The sequence below is a fragment of the Hippocampus bargibanti genome, linkage group LG10 (genome assembly GCF_051943395.1).
Source record: "Hippocampus bargibanti isolate YZ-2025 linkage group LG10, ASM5194339v1, whole genome shotgun sequence".
In the NCBI taxonomy this organism is placed as follows: domain Eukaryota; kingdom Metazoa; phylum Chordata; class Actinopteri; order Syngnathiformes; family Syngnathidae; genus Hippocampus; species Hippocampus bargibanti.
In genome coordinates this window covers 23,566,534-23,590,877 of record NC_142743.1, presented here as the reverse complement: position 1 = coordinate 23,590,877, position 24,344 = coordinate 23,566,534, and the positions used below count along the sequence as shown (strand labels likewise).

The 24,344-nt window shown below is 38.8% G+C and overlaps 3 protein-coding genes across 13 annotated transcripts in view; 1 reads left to right on the top strand and 2 right to left on the bottom strand.

Moving 5' to 3' along the window:
• The window catches only part of tsc2 (TSC complex subunit 2), a 41,499-nt gene extending 23,031 nt beyond the window's left edge, over positions 1 to 18,468 (bottom strand). For 5 of the 6 annotated variants that reach the window (XM_089005693.1, XM_089005692.1, XM_089005694.1 and 2 more), the window contains exons 1-21: positions 18,280 to 18,467; positions 16,991 to 17,163; positions 15,133 to 15,219; positions 14,170 to 14,280; positions 13,935 to 14,082; positions 13,188 to 13,305; positions 12,042 to 12,090; positions 11,691 to 11,816; positions 10,708 to 10,781; positions 9,284 to 9,410; positions 8,046 to 8,189; positions 6,628 to 6,765; positions 6,431 to 6,534; positions 5,215 to 5,296; positions 4,338 to 4,493; positions 3,663 to 3,782; positions 2,454 to 2,576; positions 2,269 to 2,375; positions 1,461 to 1,629; positions 491 to 613; positions 268 to 402 (exon numbers count right to left, since the gene is read on the bottom strand). In XM_089005693.1, the coding sequence (XP_088861819.1) occupies positions 268 to 402; positions 491 to 613; positions 1,461 to 1,629; positions 2,269 to 2,375; positions 2,454 to 2,576; positions 3,663 to 3,782; positions 4,338 to 4,493; positions 5,215 to 5,296; positions 6,431 to 6,534; positions 6,628 to 6,765; positions 8,046 to 8,189; positions 9,284 to 9,410; positions 10,708 to 10,781; positions 11,691 to 11,816; positions 12,042 to 12,090; positions 13,188 to 13,305; positions 13,935 to 14,082; positions 14,170 to 14,280; positions 15,133 to 15,219; positions 16,991 to 17,128 (2,379 nt within the window). In that variant the 5' untranslated portion in view covers positions 17,129 to 17,163; positions 18,280 to 18,467. Of the gene's footprint in view, positions 1 to 267; positions 403 to 490; positions 614 to 1,460; positions 1,630 to 2,268; positions 2,376 to 2,453; positions 2,577 to 3,662; positions 3,783 to 4,337; positions 4,494 to 5,214; positions 5,297 to 6,430; positions 6,535 to 6,627; positions 6,766 to 8,045; positions 8,190 to 9,283; positions 9,411 to 10,707; positions 10,782 to 11,690; positions 11,817 to 12,041; positions 12,091 to 13,187; positions 13,306 to 13,934; positions 14,083 to 14,169; positions 14,281 to 15,132; positions 15,220 to 16,990; positions 17,164 to 18,279 lie in introns of all 6 variants that reach the window. The other variant, XM_089005691.1, reaches the window with a different exon arrangement.
• Positions 18,469 to 18,705: 237 nt separating this feature from the next.
• nthl1 (nth-like DNA glycosylase 1) lies at positions 18,706 to 24,194 on the top strand. Of its 2 annotated transcripts, none has more exons than XR_016116266.1 (6): positions 18,706 to 18,990; positions 20,181 to 20,443; positions 21,087 to 21,257; positions 21,354 to 21,500; positions 23,172 to 23,277; positions 23,848 to 23,872. XR_016116266.1 is itself a non-coding variant. In XM_089006519.1 (6 exons), the coding sequence occupies exons 1-6, from the start codon at positions 18,801 to 18,803 to the stop codon at positions 24,119 to 24,121; spliced, it is 1,164 nt and encodes a 387-aa protein (XP_088862645.1). In that variant the 5' UTR covers positions 18,708 to 18,800; the 3' UTR covers positions 24,122 to 24,194. The 2 variants fall into 2 exon arrangements, 1 of the variants encoding a protein (XP_088862645.1); XM_089006519.1 differs by having other exon boundaries at positions 18,708 to 18,990; positions 21,354 to 21,513; positions 23,848 to 24,194.
• Positions 23,894 to 24,344, bottom strand: part of tnpo2b (transportin 2b) — a 44,379-nt gene continuing 43,928 nt past the window's right edge. For 3 of the 5 annotated variants that reach the window (XM_089006510.1, XM_089006504.1, XM_089006505.1), the window contains one exon: positions 23,894 to 24,029. The gene's annotated coding sequence lies outside the window, so the exon portion shown is untranslated. The remainder of the gene's footprint in view (positions 24,030 to 24,344) is intronic. The other 2 variants (XM_089006508.1, XM_089006507.1) reach the window with 2 other exon arrangements.

Below are 24,344 nucleotides of genomic sequence, written 5' to 3'. Positions count from 1 at the left end.
GAGAACAAAAACAGTCGGCTGCCATTTTGTTGTTAGGAGAACGGGCTCGTTCGCGAACGCCACATCATTCATTGTGGCAGCTCCGTGTGTATCCCAAAAAATAGTTTGTATGCCAAGGTAAATTTTTCATAAACTTAACGTTCGTAAACCGAAAAGTTCGTAAGCCAAGGGGTTCATCAACCGAGGTATCACTGTATTTCGTTTTATCTGGTCATTTGGTCTGAAAGATTCCCCAGGTTAAAACAGTTTCGAAAGACAGATTCATACTTGTCGTGATTGCTCCAGGTAGGTGTGGTAGGAGGTGATTGCTGTTAAGACGGGGACCACTGCTAGTTGAACATCCGTTCTTGAAAATCCTTCTGGGGTTTTCTTCAAACGTTCTGAAATCATCCGGTCTGTCACCTACGTGCACAAGAAGTATTCCTAAGTTGGATCACAGTGACGGTGGCTCGGATGGTTGATATGAATATTTTGACTGAAAATGTCCTACCATGCAACAGAGAGTAGAACAAAGGTGATCTAAGCTGCAAGGTGATGTTAGCAGCAGAACTTTGTACTGCAGCGTCCACGGTAACTTTTCCAAAACTAATTTCACCACCTTCCAATCTGTTTCCTGCACAATTAAAACAAACTTTTATTTATAAATATTCACCTTAAAGGGAAGAAATGTATTGTGAATTTGTAAAATCACTTCAAATGATTTCCACAGTTTATAGCTATATTTTACGTTTCGAATTGATGACGATTCCTGACGTGATGTCACGTCAGGAACGCCCCTGACCGAGAAAGCGACACACAATGCATTGTGGGTACTTCGTTTCATCTGAAAACACAGTGTTTTTGGCGAATATAGAAGGAAAACACATAAATAACGCGATGGTGAATCGTTGTGTATTGCACCAAGACTACTATTTGATACTAGTTGACACAAATTCCCAGCAGACAAATCAGCCCATTTCCAACGGAGCTTGGGCGCCATCTTGTGCATTTTCTAGGACGCTACATTGGAGTCCAGACGGCTCGAATTGATACGGAAGGACTCCTGTAATCGATTGCAAACATTTATGCTTTCCACTTCAGAACTATTGGAATCATATTTATAACTGGATGAGTAACAAGAAAGCATCTTCTACGAATCTGAAGCCATTGTTTTGATTCTGGAGCAAGGCAGTTTGTGAAGGAGTATTCTGGTGTGACATCACAAACAAAGGGGCGGGACTTTCTGAATCTTGCCATTTCTGAGCTCATTTTGTGGCAGTTTTGGGACACTAAGTCATTTTTATTGTTTTTTTTGCATTTGACTAAAAATATCAGCCCGCATGTTTTGGGAATTTTAGATGCTATAAAATGTTTTTTTTTATGTCAGTTAGGAAGCAAAAAAATGTTGTCGGTTGTCCTGTCTGACCCGATAACCCAACCTCAGACAAACTAGAAAATAGATGGATTGGATGTTTGTGTACCATCTTAAGGCACTGCAGGAGAACACTGAAAGCAGGCGAGTAGGGCAGGTAGGCAAAGCGTATCGGTGTAGTGACAGGAGGAGGAGGAACTGTGGAAGGAGGAGCGCCACTGGCAGGGGGGGACGTTGCACCCAGAGGCTTCTTCTCATTTGCTCTTTTTTCTGGCTCTCTGAATAATTAACACAACAACATGAAAAAAAAAAAATCAGTGAAAGTGTGTGTGTTTGTATGACTAGTCTTGTGAGGACCACTACCATTTTATACCCTACGTAGTGAGGACATTTTTGATAAGTGAGTTTTAGCCGGTCCTCACAAGTTTTTCATTTTATTTTAAAGGCTTCTAAAGGGTCTATATGTGCATCTGTTAAAGTTTCAGAGAGGTCCTCACAAAGTCACAAAAATGATTTTTTGGTGTGTATTTTCATTTCACTTGGATACACACACTTTTTACTCACTGTGTGTGTTGATGTGTGTGTGTGTGTGTGTGCGTAGTTAATGAGAGGAAAAAGTTCATACCACAAAAAGGAAAACGATATTTTAACCAAATTCACCACAGGGGTGAGGACTTTGAATGTACCCATTCAGAGTCCTCACTCCTGCTGTTATTTCAGTTTCAAGTCGACTTTTTATTTCTTTGTTTTTAAAGAAGTTGAAGTGGGAAAATGGGCTGACATTTAGTGTTCAAATGTAACACTAGTTCTTCTCGAAACTTATCAGCAACGGTGGTCCTCACTTCTTTATCTGGAGTTATCTGGACCTCACATAACCACTGAAACAGAAATGTGTGTGTGTGTGTGTGCGCACTGACCCGATATCACAGTAACAGTAAGGACTGAATCTCAGGGCACCATCTTTGTTGGGAACACCAACGCGATGGAGAGAGTCTGCTCGCATCATCAAGAAGAAGTCAAAGACCTAAAGACAAGCGAGATGTTTTGAAATAAAAACAACTGGCCAGAAATGAACTCAAATGTCGATGAAGTTACACTTTACCTGCAGTCTAATATTTGACGCAATTACAGAACAGTACTTGTTCTTGTAATGGAGGTGAAGGTGGCTGATAAGCATTTCATAAACACGAGTGGCGTGGGTGGCTGGGAGACTGTACAGTTTGCTCTAGAGATAGAAAATAAACAACAACTTAAATTTATTATATTGAAATATTTTGTTTCTGCAGATTCGGCTTGCATTAGCTGGCTGGCTATCTATTAGCTATCTATCCGGCTGGCTATCTAGCTGGTTAGCTGGCTGTGTATTAGCTAGCTAGCTGGCAGGCTGGCTATATATTAGCTAGCTGGCTGGCTGGCTATCTATTAGCAATCTAATGGCTAGCTAGCTTTTTATTTGAGTTATTCCGGGTTGAGTGAACGCTGGCGCATGTGGCTGCTGGTGCTCACCCACAGAAAAAAACTGATCCAGTGACTGTAAAGTGACCTTGAGAGTTTTGAAAGGCGCTTACAAATGAAATGTATTATTATTCTAAAACAATTTTTATCATTCAAAGTGCAATAGGCAAAAAAAATAGTACACTGAATATGAGCTCAACCAAGAAACTGACATCATGTTTTCTGTAGGTTACGACAATAATATTAACAAAACATAACGGATTTGCAGCTTGTGTCAAGTTTATGGTCTGTCGATCTGTCAAATTTTTGATATCTTCCTTTTATTTTAACCAGTGGCTACCATAATCTACATTTCGCAATTTAAAATATACCATATTTATTTGAGTACAATGTGCAACATTTTCTACCCCCAAAAAAAAAACCTCAAAGTTTGGGTGCGCGTTATATACGAGACCTGGGAAAAAAAGTCATATATATATGAATGTTTTATCCCTTCCAGGAGGGGGCATCATTTCCATGGATATTCTCGCCCTTTAGTTTCGATTCTCAGAAAGACCCGGATCAGCGCATTCCTTTTTTTTTATTGTTGATTAGCATTTCTTTAGTTACGCTTCATTTACTTTCCTCGCTCACACTAAAACGCGAGTTCAGCATTGCTGTTTTGCACAATTACCAATAACCAGAGTTTCCATTCAGTGTTCTTCATTTTGAATTGATATACTGTTACAGTGCGGAGAAAACGTGAAACAAAATGTTATCTCGATTTTTAATTGAAAATTAGGGGTGCGCGTTATACTCGAATACACATGGCAATACCTGATCTCTATGACTGCGAACAATGTATTAAACCATCTACCTGTAGTATCTCAAGTAGTCCCAATATTGCCGTCTTGACATCCTCCACCGGGGACTCTGTCGCATGCTCCCTCTCCAAAACATCCACAGGGCTTGAACACACCAGAGGTCGACTGGCAACCTACAATGCAGTCATTAGAAGATACTTAATACAGATTGGTTAAAAAGTGATGTTTAATGTGCAGTGATACCTTGGTTTACGAACTTAATTGGTTCCCAGAGTGTGTAAGGCGAAAAGTGTGTATCCCAAAAAATAATTTCCTATAGGAAACAATTAAAATGAGAATAATCCGTTCCTAGGTCCCCATGAAACATAATTTACTAATTTTCTAACCCTTAAAACTACACAAAATATACCTTATTTTACGTATAATAAATGTGCTATGGTATTATAATGAAAGAAATAAACTGTACTTCATAATAAAGACGTTTTATTTACCTTGACTTTAACCGAAGACTGGGGGCGGAGAATAGAGGACAAATATGAGTCGGCTGCCATTTTCTTGTTAGGAGAACGGGCTCGTTCGCGATCGACACATCACTCATTGTGGCGCTCCGTGTGTATCCCGAAAAATAATTCATATGCAGAGGTAAAATTTTCTGAAATTTAACGTTCGTAAACCGAAAACTTCGTAAGCCAAGGGGTTCGTAAACCGAGGCATGACTGTACTCGTACCCGCTCAATGATGTCCAACAGGCTCGTGAAGTGGTGAGTGTTACAGCCCTCAGCCAAGTCAACCAAAAGCTGGGTGGCTTGTTTTCGTACGGCCAAGTCTCGGTCGTCAGCGATTCCACTAAGTTGAGGGATCACGACCATTTCTATCAACTCATCCTGAAAGAGAAAATGATCGATGTTTAATTTTAATCAAGGTGAATTAAATTTTTAATTAATTTTGAAAAGAATGGATTTCATCACCTTTATCCATTTGTCGGTGTAAGTTCTCAGTCGTAGAGGAGTGGTCCATCGATGAGAAGGTTTCTTCAGCCGCCATCTGTACTTCTTTGAAGATGTCGGACGTTTCGCTTCTTATCCAAGAGGCTTCATCAGCGAACTAAAATCTTTTGCTGGCATTTTGACCCTATATATATCCCTACTGTGCAGACGTGGCGGTGCCAGACTCTGCTATGATTGGTCCCTGCTCTCGGGTTGGGGGGTAGCAGAGGACTACTCCCTGCGGCTACACTGAATACTTCGATTGTCCTGAGTGTATGGGGTCTACGACTGGCATGATTGCCCCATTTGATCGGGTATCACCATATTGAACCTCACCCCACTTTAGTGACTTCACTAAATCGCCATGGTGGGGTGATGTTCAATTTGGATCATTCCTACAACTGACTTCTTAGGCAACATAGGCTTAGTTATGCTGATGAGGTACAGATGACGGCTGAAGAAACCTTCACATTGACTGTTTATGCATTTGCAACTTTTTTTTTTTTTATAAACAATGAATTCCTGAAGTAATTACAGTATTTTGGCGCATCTGTGACAGCACGAGATATGTGAAATTGTGTAGATTGGTGCACCACAATATTAAAAAGAGCCTACATACCTCATAGAGTTGTCGGTTGGTGCTTAAAACAAAAGACAGGATGTTTAGCACTTTGATCCTGATCACGCTGCGGCTCTCATTTCTGGAAAGGAGACGATGTCAGTGACGCTAAGCGCTAAACATTGTCGCGTTTGTCACACTGTAAAGAGAGATTTATATTGTCTTTGCGTTGTATATCTATCTTCTATCTTGCTGACTAGCTAGCTATCTAGGTAGCTATTTATTAACTATATGGCTATCCGGTTATCTAGCTCGTCATTTATTAGCTAGTTAACTAGCTTTCTATCTATTTGAGTTACTTCCGGTAACTTGCGAGTGTGGCTGCCGCTGCTCACCCACAGAAAACCCTATCCTGTGATTGTAAAGTGACCTTGAGAGTTTTGAAAGGCGCTTAGAAATGAAATGTATTATTATTAATATTATTATATAAAAAAAATAGTATAATAAATAAATACAAAAGAAATAAAAGAAATTAAAAATTGTTAAGTACGATAGAACAGCGTATGGAGTAAAATATAAAAATAAAAAAATATATAACACATAAATAAAAAAGAAATAAAAAAAATATACAAAAATAAAAAAACACTGCTATATCCTAAAGCAGTGTGACGTTTAACATGCTATCTATTTGCTCTAGCTAGCTATTTATTAGCTATAGCTACCTTTCTGTCTATTTGAGTTGCTTCCGGGTTGAGTGAACGCTGGCGCGTGTGGCTGCCGCTGCTCACCCACAGAAAAACTATGCCTGTTACTGTAAAGTGACCTTGACAGTTTAGAAAGGCGCTTATAAATGAAATGTATTATAGTAACAATAATAATAATAATAATAATAATAATAATAATAATAATAATAAGACACTTTACAGTCACGGGATAAGATTATTTTTTTTTTGGTGCGAGTGAGCAGCGGCAGCCATTCGCGCCAGCGTTCACTCTACCAGGAAGTAACGCAAAAGCAAAGTTATGAAAGAAAGAGGAAAGGAAGGAAAGAAGTAGAAACAAAACTAACTTGTACTCATCTTCACAATGTTAGCGTTGAACTATATTTCGTTAGCATAAAATCCAGAGCAAACTAGCCCTTGAACAACAACAACAAATGGCATTCAACGTTTTGTTCACTAATATATTGTGAATTTATTTTATTTATTTGATATTTTACACAAGTATCTGTCTATATCTGGCTTTCCATTTAGTGTGTGAGGGTGCGTATCAGTACCTGAAGAACTTCTCCATCAGTGTGTGAAGGCTCTGAATCCAGCCATCCTTGGCAGGCTGAATGGATTGGGCCCTATACGAGATGAGTGTCAGCACCGAGGCATCCTTTCAGAAAAACACAAGAGCAAGACAAAATAAAGACAAATAAAAACAAACTAAAGAGGCTCCATTAAATATGCAAGAATGCACAAGACACACCGGTCTTTTGTCAGCACACTTCTCCACTAGCGTGAAGAACTTCTCTGTGGAACCATGGTAACCATTCTGCTCGTAAAGCTCTTCGACTGTTGTTAAAAGTTCGTAGACGATGGCCTTCAGTTCAGGACTGCCGATAGCCTATAAGGATACAATACAATACAATATATTGATTTACCATATTTATTCAAGTATAACGCGCACACGTATATAATGCGCACCCCTAATTTTCAATTAAAAATCTGTATAAAATTTTGTGGCACTTTTTCTCGGCAACAATACAGTGATACCTCGGTTTACGAACTTTTCGGTTTACGAATGTTAAATTTATGAACATTTTACCTTGGCTTACAAACTATTTTTCAGGATACACGCGGAGCGCCACAATGAGTGATTTGTCGTTCGCGAACGAGCCCGTTCTCCTAACAAGAAAATGGCAGCCGACTCATTTTTGTCCTCTATTCCCCGCCCCCAGTCTTCGGTTAAAGCCACGTGATTGGTCAAAAACGCAGCAGTGAGGGGAGGTGGTTTAAACAATAAACAGACAGGCATACGACAGAAATAGAGTGAGAAAATGGATAGAAAACGGTGAAATTTGGACTTGTTTCAACTTTGATAGTTCAAAGACAGAGTGTAGACTGCAAGGTTAAAATATCCCATCAATCAGGCTCCACAAACAACCCGCACAAGTCGTCTGTACACTTGATGCAAAAAGCTATCAACCCAGCTAAACAGAACACAATTGATGAGGAACAAGGTAAAATGATTGCAGAGAAAGAACCTACAAGGGATCATTCCTCAAGATGGTGGAAGAAGAAGGCTACGTTCCTCATTAAATGTTTAATGCTGATGAAACCGGCCACTCCATTCCATCAAGCCATCAACGTCCATCACAAAGGTAAATAAAACGACTTTATTATGCAGTACAGTTTATTTCTTTAATTATAATTCCATAGCACATTTATTATACATAAAATAAGGTATACTTTGTGTAGTTTAAAGGCTTAGAAAATTACAAAATTATGTCTCATGGGGACCTGGGAACGGATTATTCTCATTTTAATGGCTTCCTATGGGAAATAAATTTTTGGGATACACCCTTCTCGCCTTACACACACTGTCTGGGAACCAATCAAGTTCGTAAGCCAAGGTATAACTGTATACAAGTATTTTTTTTCCCGGGCCTCGTTTATAACGCGCACCCAAACTTTGAGTTCTTTTTTAGGTAGAAAATTGTGCGCGTTATATTCGAATAAATACAGTATATAGTGCTTGAATACAACACACAAAACACAGTAGAATACACTTTGATGAATACAGCGCTTTCACAACAGCTGCAACACGGTGCCTTGCAGAACAACATATAACATAATGGACAATATTTTATATATAATATATTTTGCATGTCTGCGCGCATGTACCTGAATCTGCTGCAAAAGCCGTTCGATGATGCCCAGTAGAATGTCCCAAGTAACAACTTGCAGCTCCTTGCCGTATTTCTTGATCAGACGGGTGATTGAAAGGACGATTTCATAAGATACTACCTCGTTGGCACACGACATGGCCTTAGTGGAAGAGAACAAATCATGGCAGTCACCTTCATTATTTTCCATGTACGAATCTTTTTCCAATGTCCAACATGATGTCAAAGGACAACCGACGCCTCCGGACAAGTTGTGTCCATAATTTGTAAAATGGCTTCAAATGACTTCTACTGAGCGTATTTTACAAAGATTCCACCGCAGATAGCTTTATTTTACGTTTTTAAGACTCGCACTGAATATTCGGGAAGTCGGGTATTTGAGTTGGTGATGATTCCATACGTGACGTCACTGAAGGAACGCCCCTGATCGAAAAAAAAGGACACATTGTAGCAGTCCTTTCATCACGTCAATGTATTTTGCTGTACTTGTTTGGTCTGAAAACCTCGTGTTGCACCAAAAAGCCGCCAGAAGAGGGCGACCAAGCTCCATGGAAGGAATTTATCAGCCTGTGGAAACGGGCTGACTAATTCCCTACACGGCTTAGTCGCCATTTTCTGTCTCCATTGGGTGCGACATTTCTCACCCCCGATGCCGCAAAATGACATGGAATAAATTCTTTAATGGATTGCAAACATGTATGCTTTCCTCTTCAGAACTACAGTAAAGTCTCGTTATATCGATATCGGATATATCGATAGTCCCGGTTATATCGATACTACTTCTATGCACGCACGGAGAAAATTACATGCAAACAGGGTCGGATATATCGATAGTCCCGGTTATATCGATATTTTTTCGGACTCCCTTGAAGATCGATATAACGAGACTTTACTGTATTTGAATCATATTCATAACTGGATGTGTAACAAGAAAGCATATTCTCCGAATCTGAAGCCATTGTTTTGATCCCCACAAACATGGGGGCGGGACCTTCTGAAAATGGCCACTTCCGGGTTCATTTTTTTTTGCAGGATTTGGACACTTGAAGTCATTTTTATTGGCGTTTTGCATTTCAATAAAAATATACTGCGTGTTTTGGCTATTTTAGATGCTATAAAACGTTTTTCTGATGTCAGTTAGGAAACAAAAAAGTGACGTCAGTTGTCCTTTAACCATTATTACAAAGTAGCGGAGTCCTCTGTTTGGAATGAAAGCACAACGCTGAAGTTAATTACCTTGTAAAAGGAAGGCAGTACTAGTGTGGGGCTGTTTTTAAGTGAAGGCAGCCTGTGCGCTCCCCACAGTGCCATTCCAACAAAGAACACAGCTCCTCTCAATAATGGTGCATCTTCCATGTAAACCCTGGTGGACAACACAGGAGGTGAGGTACTGTCAGAGATGTTCGATCGGACGCTGTGGACAAAGACTCGAACACAGAAAGATGGTCTTTCACTGCCGGCAGGAGACGCAGTCATTCATGACAGACTCCTGTCAAGACGTTCCGAGCACCAGCAGCTTTAAGCAATAAAACATAGCTATTTTATTTGGTTGTCTTTTCCATGAACGGATAAATTTGTAACATGGCTAACGAGCTCTTCCTGTGAGGGAGTTTCAAGTCCTCCTGTGACGAAGGAGTTTCCCAAGTCCTAAATTCTGTCCAAGGCCAGACCTCCTCAATGAGATGACAGTTTAACTGGGCTGTGTCTGTTTGAAGAGATACCGCATTAATAATAATAATAATAATAATAAACATTTTATTTATAAGCGCCTTTCAAAACTCTCAAGGTCACCTTACATTCACAGGATTGGTTTTCCTGTGGGTGAGCAGCGGCAGCCACCTGCGCCAGCGTTCACCCATTCAATAGATAGCCAATACATAGCCAGCTAGATAGCAAGAGGAGCAATATAGCAAATAGCTAGCTAGCTACGTAGCCAGCTAACAGATCGCTAATAGATATAATAATAATAATACATTTCATTTCTAAGCGCCTTTATATACACAGCTAACTAATAGATAGCCAATAGATAGCTAATAGATAGCCAGCTAGACAGAAAAGATAGCCAGATGAGCCATATAGCTAATAGCTAGGTACATAGCCAGCCAGACAGCTAACAGATAGCTAATAAATATAATAATAATACATTTGATTTCTAAGCACCTTTCAAAACTCTCAAGGTCACTTTACAGTCACAGGATAAGTTTTTCCGTGGGTGAGCAGTGGCAGCCACACGCGCCAGTGTTCGCTCAACCAGGAAGTAATTAAAACAGATAGAAAGCTAGCTAATAGACAGCTAATAGCTAGCCAGCGAGCTAGCTATATAATAATAAAAGTGTGTCTAAGGCGAAAAGTGTGTCTTCCAAACATTAAGTTCCCATAGGAAAAAATAAAATTGAGAATAATCAGTTTCCACGTCCCCATACAACATAATTTTCTATGAAATAAGCCTAAAAACTACACAAAATATACCTTATTTTATGGATGGAAATGTGGAATAATAAGAAATAAACTACCTAATAAATAGCAAAGAGATAGCTAGATAAATGGAATGAAGTAGACTTAGAATAATGTATGAGCAGGAATATACAATTATTGCAGTGTGCTTCACAGTTCTAAATTGCTTGTCTTCCCGGGAAAGGGGAAATGGGATGTCACGATACCTCTCTTCCATGATGCGGCACATTCTGTAAATAGCGCTGTGGCCCAAGTGGGTGCCCAGCACTTTCCTCATCAACTGGAGAAGCAGGAGCAGCGTGAGACAAAAAAAAAAGAAAGAAAACGAGAAGATAAGGCAGTTTATTGTTTGTCCGTAAAGGGCAACCGACACCATTTTTTTTTTTTTTAGTTTCCTAACTGACATCAGAAAAACGTTTTATAGCATCTAAAATAGCCAAAACACGCAGTATATTTTAGGCAAATGCAAAACACCAATAAAAATGACTTAAAGTGTCCAAAATCTGCAAAAAAAAATTAACCCGGAAGTGGCCATTTTCAGAAGGTACCGCCCCCTTGTTCGTGACATCACGCCAGGATATCTTGCCTTGCTTGAGAATCAAAACAATGGCTTCAGATTGGGAGAATATGCTTTCTTGTTACTCATCCAGTTATGAATATGATTCAAATAGTTCTGAAGAGGAAAGCATACATGTTTGCAATCGATTAAAGAATTTATTCCGTGCCATTTTGAGGCAACATTGGGGGGAAATGTATCACCAAAAAAAGAGGCAGAAAATGGCGACCAACCTCCTGTGAGGAATTAAACAGCCCGTTTCCACAGGCTGATAAATTCCTTATATGGAGCTTTGTCGCCCTCTTCTGTCTCTTTTTGGTGCAACACAACCATTCCAGACCAAACAAGCACAGCAAAACGCATTGACGTGATGGAAGGACTGCTACAATGTGTCCTTTTTTTCGGTCAGGGGTGTTCCTTCAGTGACGTCACGTACGGACTCGTCACCAACTCAAAAACAAGACTTCCTGAATATTCAGCGCGAGTCTTAAAATATCGCTATATGCGGTGGAATCTTTGTCAAATACGCTCAGTCGAAGTCATTTGAAGTGATTTTACAAATTATGGACGCAACTTGTCCAGAGGTGTCGGTTGTCCTTTAAATTAAGAGACGCCACACGCTTCTGTACTTACTTTCCAGCAGGATTCACAGAACTCTTTGACATTGACTATATGGCACAGAGTGACGATGAAGACGCAAAGAGAGTCAGAGGGGAGACAGTTGTAACACACAACTGCATCAAGAACTTGGAGAGCCACCTAAAAAGCAAAAAAAATAAAAAAAATAAAATAAGACCATGATAACGTTTATCCACCGCCCACCGCGACATTTCATAAAAGCCCATGTAAAAGTTGTCTTTTGCCCAAAATGTCACAACTATTCTTTAACTCGTGACCTTTGGTTCTAGTGACCTTTATCATGTCCCACATCAAAATTAGTCACATTGACCTCCATTCTGGACAACTCAAATCAAACTAACCAACCTCGATATCTGTTGACGAGGTTGTTCTGGTGCAGAGAAGACAGATTTTCCTGCAGAAGAACAAATATTTAAATTAGGGGGGGTATCAGCCAAAAAAAAAACATATCTGTTGAAAATAGTGATATGTCTGTGTAAGCTCTCAGTCGTACAGGAGTGGTCCATCGATGAAAAGGATTCTTCAGCCGTCATCTGTACTTCTTTCAAGGTGTCGGACGTTCCGCTTCTCATCCAAGAGGCTTCGTCAGAGAAGTAAAATGTGCTGGTAGTTTCGGCCATATACATATATATATATATATATATATATATATATATATACTGTCCAGATATATATACATATATATATATATATATATATATACATGGCGGTGCATATACATATACTCTATATATATACTATATATTGGTCCCTATATATATACTCTCAGGTACATATATATACATATAGCAGATATACACTATATCCCTGAGGGCGGTACCACTGATATGATTGGTCCCTGCTCTAGTGTATTCCTGAGGCTACATGATAACTTCTAGTGTCCTGCCCGACCCCCATAATCAATTTTTTGTTAAACAGCAAAAATCTTCACTAAATTGCCATGGTGGGGTGAGGTTTAATATGGATCGTTCTTACAACAGACTTCTTAGACCACATAGGCTTAGTTGTGCTGATGAGGTGATACCAGAGCAAAAGGGGCAATCGGGCCAGTCGTAGACCCCATAATCAGTCAGGACAATAGAAGTAATCAGTGTAGCCTCAGGAAATAGTCCTCTGCTCCCCACAACCTGAGAGCAGGGCCCTATCAAAGCAGCGGTCTGGCACCGCCACCTCTGGACAGTAAGAATAAATATACATAGGGCCAAAACTAGCAGCAAATGTTAGTTCGCTGACGAAGCCTCTTGGATGAGAAGCGAAACACCTTTAAAGTAGTACAGATGACGGCTGGAAAAAAACTGCTTATATTTGTCTACAAAATCTCAGATATTCGTGCTCATATACACATTGTCCCTTACAGGCTGCCGTCTTGCACTGTCAATGTAAAAATAAACAATTGGGAACCACTTGTCTTGACTGCAAGGTGAAAATGTTGCATGGGAAAACCTCTAATCTAAATGAAAGCAAGTCAGTCGCCGTGGCTTTTTCACTTACTGGACCATGACGGAGACATTTTGGTCCAAGTAACAGCTGTTGAATTTCACCAGATTGACAAGAACATGAAGAAAGTCAGATGTGAGACCTATGTCCATCCACAACAGGACAAAGCGAGCTGAAAGGACAAAAAAAAAAGGAAATTAGACCGCATTAGAATAATAATTGTACTATAAAGTTTGCAAATCGACATTAAATGTTTTTTATTAAAAAAAAAAAAAAAAAAATCGGCATTTTAGAAATTAAAACAAATAGAAAATCGCCATTTTAGAAAATTATTAAAAAGTTGGAAAATCAACATTTTAGAGTTAAAAAAAAAAACACAATTTTTGAATAATTTTTAACAAATATAGAAAATCATCATTTTAGAAATAATGAAAATTGAAAATCACTATTTTAGAAAAATGAAGGCCTCATTCAGTTTTGAAAGGCGCTTAGAAATTAAATGTATTACAACAACAATAATAATAATAATAATAATAATAAGAAGAAGAAGAAGAAGAAGAAGAAGAAGAAGAAGAAGAAGAAGAAGAAGAAGAAGAAAAAGAAGAAGAAAAAGAAGAATTATTATTATATTATTATAATTATTATAATTATTATTATTATTATTATAAAAAAATAAAAAAAATAAAAAATAAAAAATTAATAAAAATAACAATTATTATTATTATTATAAAAGGATGAAACTAATTCACATGATGATGAGCAATGAGCCAATAGAAGCATTTATCAAGTCATCTCACTCACCGATGTCCTCCTCAAGGTATGTGATGTCCTTCCCGTTTTCCGTTAAGGCCTTGAAGACCTCCAGCCTATCGGAAAGATCTTCATTGCATGGTTGGTAGTCTTGAATCACCTTGAAAAAGTAAGCTCTCAGGGCGCCTAGGTGTTCACCCTTCCAAAAGGAAAAATGAATATGCCTCAAGATGTACATCCCATAAACAATTTCAAAGCATTTTTTTTCTCGGATGGATCAACCAACCTGTCCCTGGATAATGGCCCTGAGAAGCTGAAGGACAGCATGTCGGGCTTCGGGAGGCTGTTCCTGCGTCAGCATGTCCTCCACGGATTTCCATACTGCCTCCACTGCATGCTACAAAACGTACATATGGTATAACTTAGCGATGCAATCTTCAAGTCAGGAAACTAACTATTAGCTATCTAGCTATTAGCTATCTAGCTATTAGCTATCTAGTGAAGTAAATAAATACATTTAGTTAGCCATGTTCAACATACATACATACATACATACATATACACACATATATATATATATATATATATATATATATATATACCTACTGTCCAGATATGGCGGTGCCAGACTCTGCTATGATTGGTCCCTGCTCTCAGGTTGGGGGGAGCAGAGGACTACTCCCTGCGGCTGCACTAATTACTTCTATTGTCCTGACAGATCACTTCTATTGTCCTGACTGATCACTTCTATTGTCCTGACTGAGTATGGGGTATACGACTGGCCGGATTGCCCCATTTGCTCTGGTATCACCTCATCAGCACAACTAAGCCTATGTTGCCTAAGAAGTCAGTTGTAGGAACGATCCAAATTGAACCTCACCCCACCTTCACTAAATCGCCAGGGTGGGGTGAGGTTCAATTTGGATGTTTCGTACAACAGACTTCTTAGGCAACATAGGCTTAGTTATGCTGATGAGGTGATAACAGGGCAAATGGGGCAATCAGGCCAGTCGTAGACCCCATACTCAGGCAGGACAATAGAAGTAATCAGTGTAGGCGCAGGGAGTAGTCCTCTGCTCCCTGCGGCTACAAAAAAATGTATCCTGTGACTGTAAAGTGACCTTAGGAGTTTTGAAAGGCACTTATAAATTAAATGTATTATTATTATTAATTATTATTATTCTGATAAATGTGTGGTAGGGTTGAACAAATTAATCCGAGGCATTCCACACAATACGGAAGGACTCACCTCTTCAAATCTTTTTGTTTTGGCAAGCTCACAAATATGATTCATTGTGCGAATGCGGTTACTTGGGCCGCATTCAGGCTGGAGTTCCTGAAAACACAAGTGGGGAGAGGGAGGTCAAACAAATAGTGGACATAAAACCCCTTTTCAAACGGCAGGTACGACGAACATTAAATTTGCGAGAATATAATCTTGGCATATGAACTACTTTTTGGCAAACCAACCAAACCACGCGGAGCGCCACGCGATTTTAATGTTCGTAAGGAGAAAAGGTCGTTAGCTAAAGCATTCGGAAGCTGAGGTACCAATGTCTATTAACAGATGTTGAAGTGAGTTGTATGCTTTCTTTCTTTTCATTGACTGTATGCACCTGTGAGAAACCCTAAAAAACTGTAAATTGCAAAATGAAAAAAAAAAAAGATTTGCCCATTTTTGGACAAATCAAGTAGAATTTGGCTATTTCTCATGATGAACCTTGAAGGACAACCGACACCATTTTTTTGTTTCCTAACTGACATGAGAAAAACGTTTTATAGCATCTAAAAAGACCCAAAACACGTAGGCTGATATTTTTAGTAAAATGCAAAACACCAATGAAAATGACTTCAAGTGGCCAAAAACTACTTCGAAATGACCCTGGAAATTGCAAGTTTCAGATGGTCCCGCCCCCTTGTTCGTGATGTCACTATTGGTCACACACTGCCTTGCTCCAGAATCAAAACAATGGCTACAGAGAGTTCAGAATGGGAGACGATGCTTTCTTGTTACTCATCAAGTGATGAATATGATTCAAATAGTTCTGAAGAGGAAAGCATACATGTTTGCCATCGATTCAAGAAGTCCTTCCGTATCAATTCCAGCCATCTGGACTCCGTTGTAGCGCCCAGAAAATGCACAAGATGGCGCCCAAGCTCAGTTGGAAATGGGCTGATTTGCCTGCTGGGAATTTTTTGTCAACTAGTATCAAATAGTAGTCTTGTTGCAACACACAACGATTCACCATTGCGTTATTTATGTGTTTTCCTTCTAATTTCGCCATCAACATGGATTAACACGAAGTTTTCAGACCAAACAAAGTACCCAAAATGCACTGTGTGTCGCTTTCTCTGTCAGGGGCGTTCCCTCCGTGACATCACTTAGGGCACAGGTGTCAAAGTCAAGGCCCGCGGGCCAAATCCGTCCCGCCACATCATTTTTTTCGGCCCGCGAAAGCAAATCAAACTTGTTAAATTCCATGATGATTGCTAAAATCTGAGCCAAAATTTCATATTTTTGGATGTCAACCACAATAAAAGTCATTATTCTTGACTTCAGATTTGAAAACGAGTTATTCATTAATTTGCTGTGTGCTCTATATGTAATATTTGAAGGCATTTAAACATTCTAATGGCTTCCCCAAATTCATAACGGCCCTTGAGAGGAAACCATAACTACAATGTGGCCCGCGGCAAAAAATGACTTTGACACCGCTGACTTAGGGCATCGTCATCAACTTGAAAACAAGACTTCCTGAATATTCAGTGCGAGTCTTAAAAGGTAAAATATAGCTATATGCGGTGGAATCTTTATAAAATACGCTCAGTAGAAGTGATTTGAAGTGATTTGACAAATTATGGACGCAACTTGTCCGTAGGCGTCGGTTGTCCTTTAAGCGCTGTCACGGCAGACGATCGTATCGCGGGGTGTTCCCCGCCTACTGCCCCGTAAGTGGTTCTGACAAAGAATGGATGGTACTATATATATAAAAAATATTTAAAGCATTATCAGCAACTAGTTGACGCAACTTTCATCTTATTAGTGTCAATGTATTTAAAAAAAAAATGATAAATTCGAGAATGCGGCAACAATGACTAAAACATACCTTGATGATTTCAGTTGTAATGATAAACTCAGACGGTTTGTGGTCACTCTGCTTGTTGGGTGGACGAGGGGGTCCGAGTCCAAATATCCCCTTCACCTTGTCTTTTAAGCTTTCTTTGCTTGGTTGTTTATTCATCATTTAGCAAAGAAGGATGTTCAGGTTACAATGGAAAGCTGCGCAAAGAGAGTCAAATGCCATTTTGTGTTTTATTGGTGTTTTGAGCGGTCAGTTTTCTAAAGCACATATTTCCACATAAATAATAGAAATAATGAAATTGCTCGACTTTTCAGTGGTGGACCTCATCCAAAAAATATCAGCAAGAAGTTGTCTCGAACACTGGTCAACTGCAAATTGAAAGCCGTTTAAAATGTAATGTATTATTATTATCTTTATTATTATTATATTATTTTTTTATTATTATTCTTTTAAATAATAATAATATTTCTATTTTTTATTTTTTTTTTAATTGTATTTATTTTTAAAATGTTTTTGATTTTTTAATGTTTTTTTTTATTTTTTTTTTACTTTTTTACATTTTTAATTTTTTTAAAGGTAATTTCTAAAAGTTTATTTATGTATTTATTTATAAAACATTTTTGTAATTTTTTCAAAAAATTTTGTAATTTTTTTGTATTTTTTTGAATTTTTTTTTAATTTATTTTAATGTATTTAATTTTTTTGCATTTTTTAACATGTTTTTTTTTTTTTTGTTTGACTTTTTTTTTTAATTTAGATTTGATTTTATTTATTTTGAATAAGCACAAAACTATTATTCTCTACTAGTTTGCATGCATCACTATTTATGTTTTAAAAATTATAGACATTTATAGACCTCTACAGGTAGACACTCGCGTATGGCCATTGCATTTTAAGTGAATGATTAAACACAATCACTATAAGAAACTCAAACATCTCCTTTAGTTGTTCAACTCAAATGCATTGTGGCTTGTAGCCAAACAGCAAAAAAATCACGAGAAAGCCCAAATACCATGCACTACAAAATATGGTTACAATTCAAAGGAATAAATCTCAATAATTTGTCATGCGCACTTGACAACGAGGAGAGCGGAGAGAAATGTAGCGTATTTGCTTTTGTTGAACAGCTACGTCGGTGCGCATTATTCTCCTGCCAGAGGAAACACACGTAGTTAGGACGAATCATGAAATTTGGCTCAATTAATGAAGACAAATTGCATCATGGCGCTGCTTGCTGACTGACCCGTTAGCTTGCAAGAGGCTAGCATTCCTCGACTGGTAAACACCGCCCCCCTCCCGCTTCTTGCTCTCACCTTAGAATTGAGTCCGTTTACGTGTCATTCAGTCACAGATTCGTCTCTATGTGCAGCTGAAGGAGGACTGGCCCGATCTGGACACGGAATTGCGATTAAATGCACGACGCGTGAGGGTTTTGGTGGTGCAAGTACCGCACAGTCCTCTGCTCACCGATCGGATAACACACCGATGGTCCGACACGAGGACTTCCGGTAAATACGTTTGTCGCGCTGACCCCTGGGTAATATTGTCCACGATTTGAGAGACAACTCAGTTCAGAAATAATTCATTTTCAGCCTACTAAAACACCAAATACGTTCAATATAATGCAACAATCACTTATTATTGAATAATTATAATGTATATATTTTTAAATGCTCAAAACCGATGTTATGTGTCGTATCAAATGGTTTCCCACTTTTCCTTCCGACTCCAAACACTACGCTGACTTTTGTTCCGGGTAGTCCCAGCTTCTTCATATCCGCCATGCCGGAAGCATGTACAGTTGTACATTGTGCAATGCAGTGTAGTTTTCAAAATGACCTCGCCTTACTTCTCTCATAACATTCCTGCTGTCACTCGGGTATCCGAGAAGCTTGCCAGCAGTAATCTGATGGCCGGTCTCCGATCCAGACGAAGGGTCGGGGATGTCGTTTCCTCGGTGGCTGTCAAAGTAGAAGAGGAGGAAGCGATCGTCTCCCAGATAAAAGAATCCTTGTCAACGTCAGGTAGTGTTGACATCTAAGTTATTCGATTTATATTGCTTTATTCCTCGTGAAATGTTGTCATTGTGGGGGCTTATTATAATTAACTCAACTTTCCTTAAATGTTCTCATGCAATGGCCGCTACGGTGGTACCTGTTCCCAGACAGAGTGTGTAAGGCGAAAAGTGTGTAGCCCAAAAATTAATTTCCTATAGGAAACCATTAAAATGAGAATAATCAGTTCCCAGGTCCCCATTAAACATAATTTTCTACTTTCTAATTTTCTAAGCCTTAAAACTACACAAAATATTCCATATTTTATGTATAATAAATGTCGTATGGTATTGTAATTAAAGAAATAAACTGTACTATATAATAATGTCGTTTTATTTACCTATATGATGGTCGTTGATGGCTTTATGGAATGGAGTGGCCGGTTTCATCAGCATTAAACACTTGAGGAACGTAGCCTTCTTCTTTCACCATCTTAAGGAATGATCCCTTGTAGGTGCTTTCATTGCGATAATTTTATCTTGTTCCTCATCAATTGTGTTTTGTTTAGCTGGGTTGATAAGCTTTTTGCATCAAGTGTACAGATGGCTTTTGCGGGTTATTTGTGGAACCTTATTGATGGGATATTTTAACCTTGCAGTCTACACTCTGCCTTTGAACTATCAAAGTTGAAACTCTCACTGTCGTCGGCCTGTCTCATTAATGATTAAACCACCCCCCTTCACTGCTGCGTTCTTGACCAATCACGTGGCTTTAACCGAAGACTGCAGGCGAGGAATAGAGGACAAAAACAGTCAGCTGCCATTTTGTTGTTAGAAGAACAGGCTCGTTCGCGAACGACACGTCACTCGTCTTGCCAGCTCCGTGTACAAAAAAAGTTTGTACGCCAAGGTAAAGTTTGTATGCCAAGGTAAAATTTTCATAAATGTAACATTCGTAAACCAAAAAGTTCGTAAGCCAAGGGCTTCGTAAACCGAGGTGTCACTGTACTGCCAAGGAGCCAATGAGTCGTTCCCTGGCCGTGTTAAAAATGCTTACCAGTTTTGGGACATTGTGTGTACCCTGTGAATGTTGTAACTTCACAAAAAAAAATCGATCAAAAATAAATGTATACTTTGGACCATGTGACTGAATCATGCATTCTGTTTGGCCCTTCACTCTCCCCCCTCGTCAAGTTGAACATTGTCATTCTCTCTCTTCAGATGGTAGTCAGCACCTCCTCCGGTTGACCACTCCTCAACCAAAACTGGAATCAGATCCCCTGTCTTTATCTTCGCATGGCCGCAGGCGGAGACATGTAAAGGTGGAGTACGATAACTGTGGGTCACTGACGAAGACGGAACACTGGGAACCTCCTGCCTGGAAGGAACAATTGGAACACATTCGTGAGATGAGGAGCAGCCGTGATGCCCCAGTAGACAGCATGGGAGCGGGGAAGTGTTATGACAAAGAGGCTCCGGCTAATGTAGGTGTAAATATGCTATATTCACATACTAGTTGAAAAAAAAAAATTGTTCTGCCAAGTTTTTTCTCAATACAGTGATACCTCAGCTTACGAACTTTTCGGTTTACATTTATGAAAATTTTACCTTGGCATACAAACTATCAGGCTCCACAAACAACCCGCACAAGCCATCTCTACACTTGACGCAAAAAGCTATCAACTCAGCTAAACAGAACACAATTGATGAGGAACAAGGTAAAATTATCGCAGAGAAAGCACCTCAATGGATCATTCCTTAAGATGGTGAAAGAAGAAGTTTACGTTCATGAAGTGTTTCATGCTGATGACTCCATTCCATCAAGCCATCAACGACCATCACAAAGGTACATAAAACCACTTTATTATACAGTACAGTTTATTTCTTTCATTATAATACCATAGCGCATTTGTTATACATAAAATAAGGTATATTGTGTGTAGTTTTAAGGCTTATTGAGTAGAAAAGTATGTTTTATGGGGACCTGGGAACCGATTATTCTCATTTTAATGGTTTCCTATGGGAAATTATTTTTTGGGATACACACTTTTCACCATACACACTCTGTCTGGGAAACAATTAAGTTCGTAAGCCACGGTATCACTGTACGTGCCTTTCTTTATGCAGGTGAGACGCTTCCAAGTATTGGTGTCACTGATGCTGTCCAGTCAGACCAAAGACCAGGTGACAGCAACCGCTATGCAGAAGCTCAGAGCTCATGGCTGTACTGCAGAAAACCTCTTGTCTACCGATGATGAAACACTGAGAAAACTCATCTACCCAGTTGGCTTCTGGAGGGTAACGCCACAAAATCCACATTTCAAAGTTATGATCGTAGGCATGCAAATCAATTATCTGACTCCTTAACATTTCCATTTCGCTGTTCCTCTCCAGAACAAAGTCAAATATCTGAAGATGACTGCAGCTGTGCTCATGAAGGATTATGGAGGAGATATCCCAGATAATCAAGAGGAGCTTGTCCGTCTGCCAGGAGTCGGACCCAAGATGGCTCACCTGGCGATGGATATCGCCTGGGATCAGGTCTCTGGTATAGGTGGGGCACATAGGCTTAGTCAAACTGCCTTGCAAAAAGAGATTTTTTGTGGATTCAAATTTGCGGAAATCAACACGGCCACTGGAAGCAAGGAGACATGCGAGAAAAAGTACATACAGTGATACCTCGGTTTACGAACCCCTTGGTTTACGAACGTTTCGGTTTTACGAACATTAAATTTATGAAAATCTTGGCGTACAAACTATTTTTCGGGATACACACGGAGTGCCACAATGAGTGGTGTCGTTTGCGAACGAGCCCGTTCTCCTAACAATAAAATGGCAGCCAGCTTGTTTTGGTCCTCTATTCCCCGCCCCCAGTCGTCGGTTAAAGCCACGTGATTGGTCAAGAACGCCCAGCTCCTTGAGACACTTTATGCAAAAAGCTGTCCATTCCATCAAGCAATCAACGACCATCACACAGGTCAATAAAACGACTTTATTATATAGTACAGTTTATTTCTTTAATTATAATACCATAGCACATTTATTATATGTAAAATAAGATATATTTTGTGTAGTTTTAAGGCTTAGAAAATTACAAAGTAGAAAATGATGTTTTATGGGGACCTGGGAACGGATTATTCTCATTTTAATGGTTTCCTATGGGAAATTAATTTTTGGGATACACACTTTTCGCCTTACACACTCTGTCTGGGAACCAATTAAGTTCGTAACACAAGGTGCCACTGTATTGGAATCATATTCAGAACTGGATGAGTAACAAGAAATGATATTTTTTCCAAATCTGAACTCTCTGAAGCCATTGTTTTGATTCTGGAGCAAGGCAGTTTGTGAAGGAGTATCCTGGCGTGACGTCACGAACAAGGGGGCGGGACTTTCTGAATCTCGCCAGTTCCGAACTCATTTTGTGGCAGTTTTGGGACATTTTAAGTCATTTTTATTGGTGTTTTGCATTTGACTAAAAATATCAGCCTGCGTGTTTTGGGTATTTTAGATGCTATAAAACGTTTTTCTGATGTCAGTTAGGAAACAAAAAAATGGTGTCGATTGTCCTTTAAACACTAATTAATCAATTATCCAGGCTGGATTCCGGTTGAAAGTAATGGATTCCACCGTTAAAACCTGTTTGCTCATTTATTATGCTTTGTATACTGGCACGGTGTTAAAGCTAATTTATTTCCTACATGGTTGCAAACAAACATTGACAACATTTGCACAATTTTTACCAGAATTTGCTCAGTCGTGGTCAGATGACTGTAAAGTGTCCTTGAGAGTTTTGAAAGGCGCTTATAAATTATTATTTTTATTATTATATCTATTATGCCTGTCTGTGACTGTAAAGTGTCCTTGAGAGTTTTGAAAGGCGCTTATAAATTAAATGTATTATTATTATTTTTGTTCTTCCTATTCTTTTTTTTCTTTTTTCCTTCTTCTCCTTCTTTTTCTTCTTCCTCTTCTTCCCATTATTTTTCTTCTTCTTCCTCTTCTTCTTTTTATTATTATTATTATTATTATTATTATTATTATTATTATTATTATTTTTCCTTCTTTTTCTTCTTCATCTTCTTCCTCTTCTTTCTATTCTTTTTCTTCTTTTTTTCCTTCTTTTTCTTCTTCCTATTCTTCCTCTTCTCTCTTCTTCTTTTTTTATTATTATTATTATAGCATCAACAATGATTGATCTTCCTCTCACAGGTGTAGACACACACGTGCATCGGATTGCCAACAGGCTGGGCTGGCTAATGAAGCCTACCAAGAACCCAGAAGCAACACGCAAGGCCCTGCAGGAGTGGTTACCCAGGTAAATCCTCACATAGCACTTCAAAATCTGTTCAATAACTTTATGAATGATCAGAAATATATAATCATTCATTTTTCAATATGAGTCATCAGTTCTGCAGTAATCGAAAAAAAAAAAAACATAATACAGTGATACCTTGGCTTATGAACTTAATTGGATCCCAGAGTGTGTAAGGCGAAAAGTGTATATCCCAAAAATTAATTTCCCATAGGAAACCATTAAAATGAGAATAATCCGTTCCCAGGTCGCCATAAAACATAATTTTCTACTTTTCTAAGCCTTAAAACTACACAAAATATACCTTATTTTATGTATAATAAATGTGCGATGGTATTATAATTAAATAAATAAACTGTACAGTATAATAAAGTCGGAAAAAGTTCGTATGGCAAGGTTAAATTTTCAGAAATGTAACGTTCGTAAACCGAAAAGTTCGTAACCCAAGGGGGTTCGTAAACCGAGGTATCACTGTACTGTCAATAATGTCTTCATGCACATTAAATTGACCTTTTGTAAAGGTTTTTTGTTTCCCAAGAATGTAAGCAAACAACAATAATCTTTCTTACACAGGGATCTGTGGAGCGAGATGAACTGGCTACTTGTGGGGTTTGGACAACAGGTTTGCCTTCCAATCAACCCCCTCTGCTCCATGTGCTTGAACCAGCATTGCTGCCCTTCTGCACACCGAAGCTCTGCTGCAAAGATGCTTCGAGCCTCTTCCCTCCAAGCAAAAACTGAATCCGGACAAGAAACTGTTTTGAAGGAGGAAAGAAAAAATGAAGAGCCGCAGAATGTCAAGACTTCCACTCAAGGACGGAAATACAAAAGAAAAATGAAACCGTAATGGAAACTCTTTGGATTGCGGTTTATATGGGGATGTGAATAATTTTCGAATACAATATTAAAGTGCATTTAAATAGCTTTCAAATGATGTATTGATTATTGTTCTATGACAAATAATAAGGAAATAATGGATGTTTTAATTTTGGAAATATGAGGGGATTTTCTGATAATATACAGCTAGCTAGACAGCTAATATGTAGCCAGACAGACAGCTAATATATAGC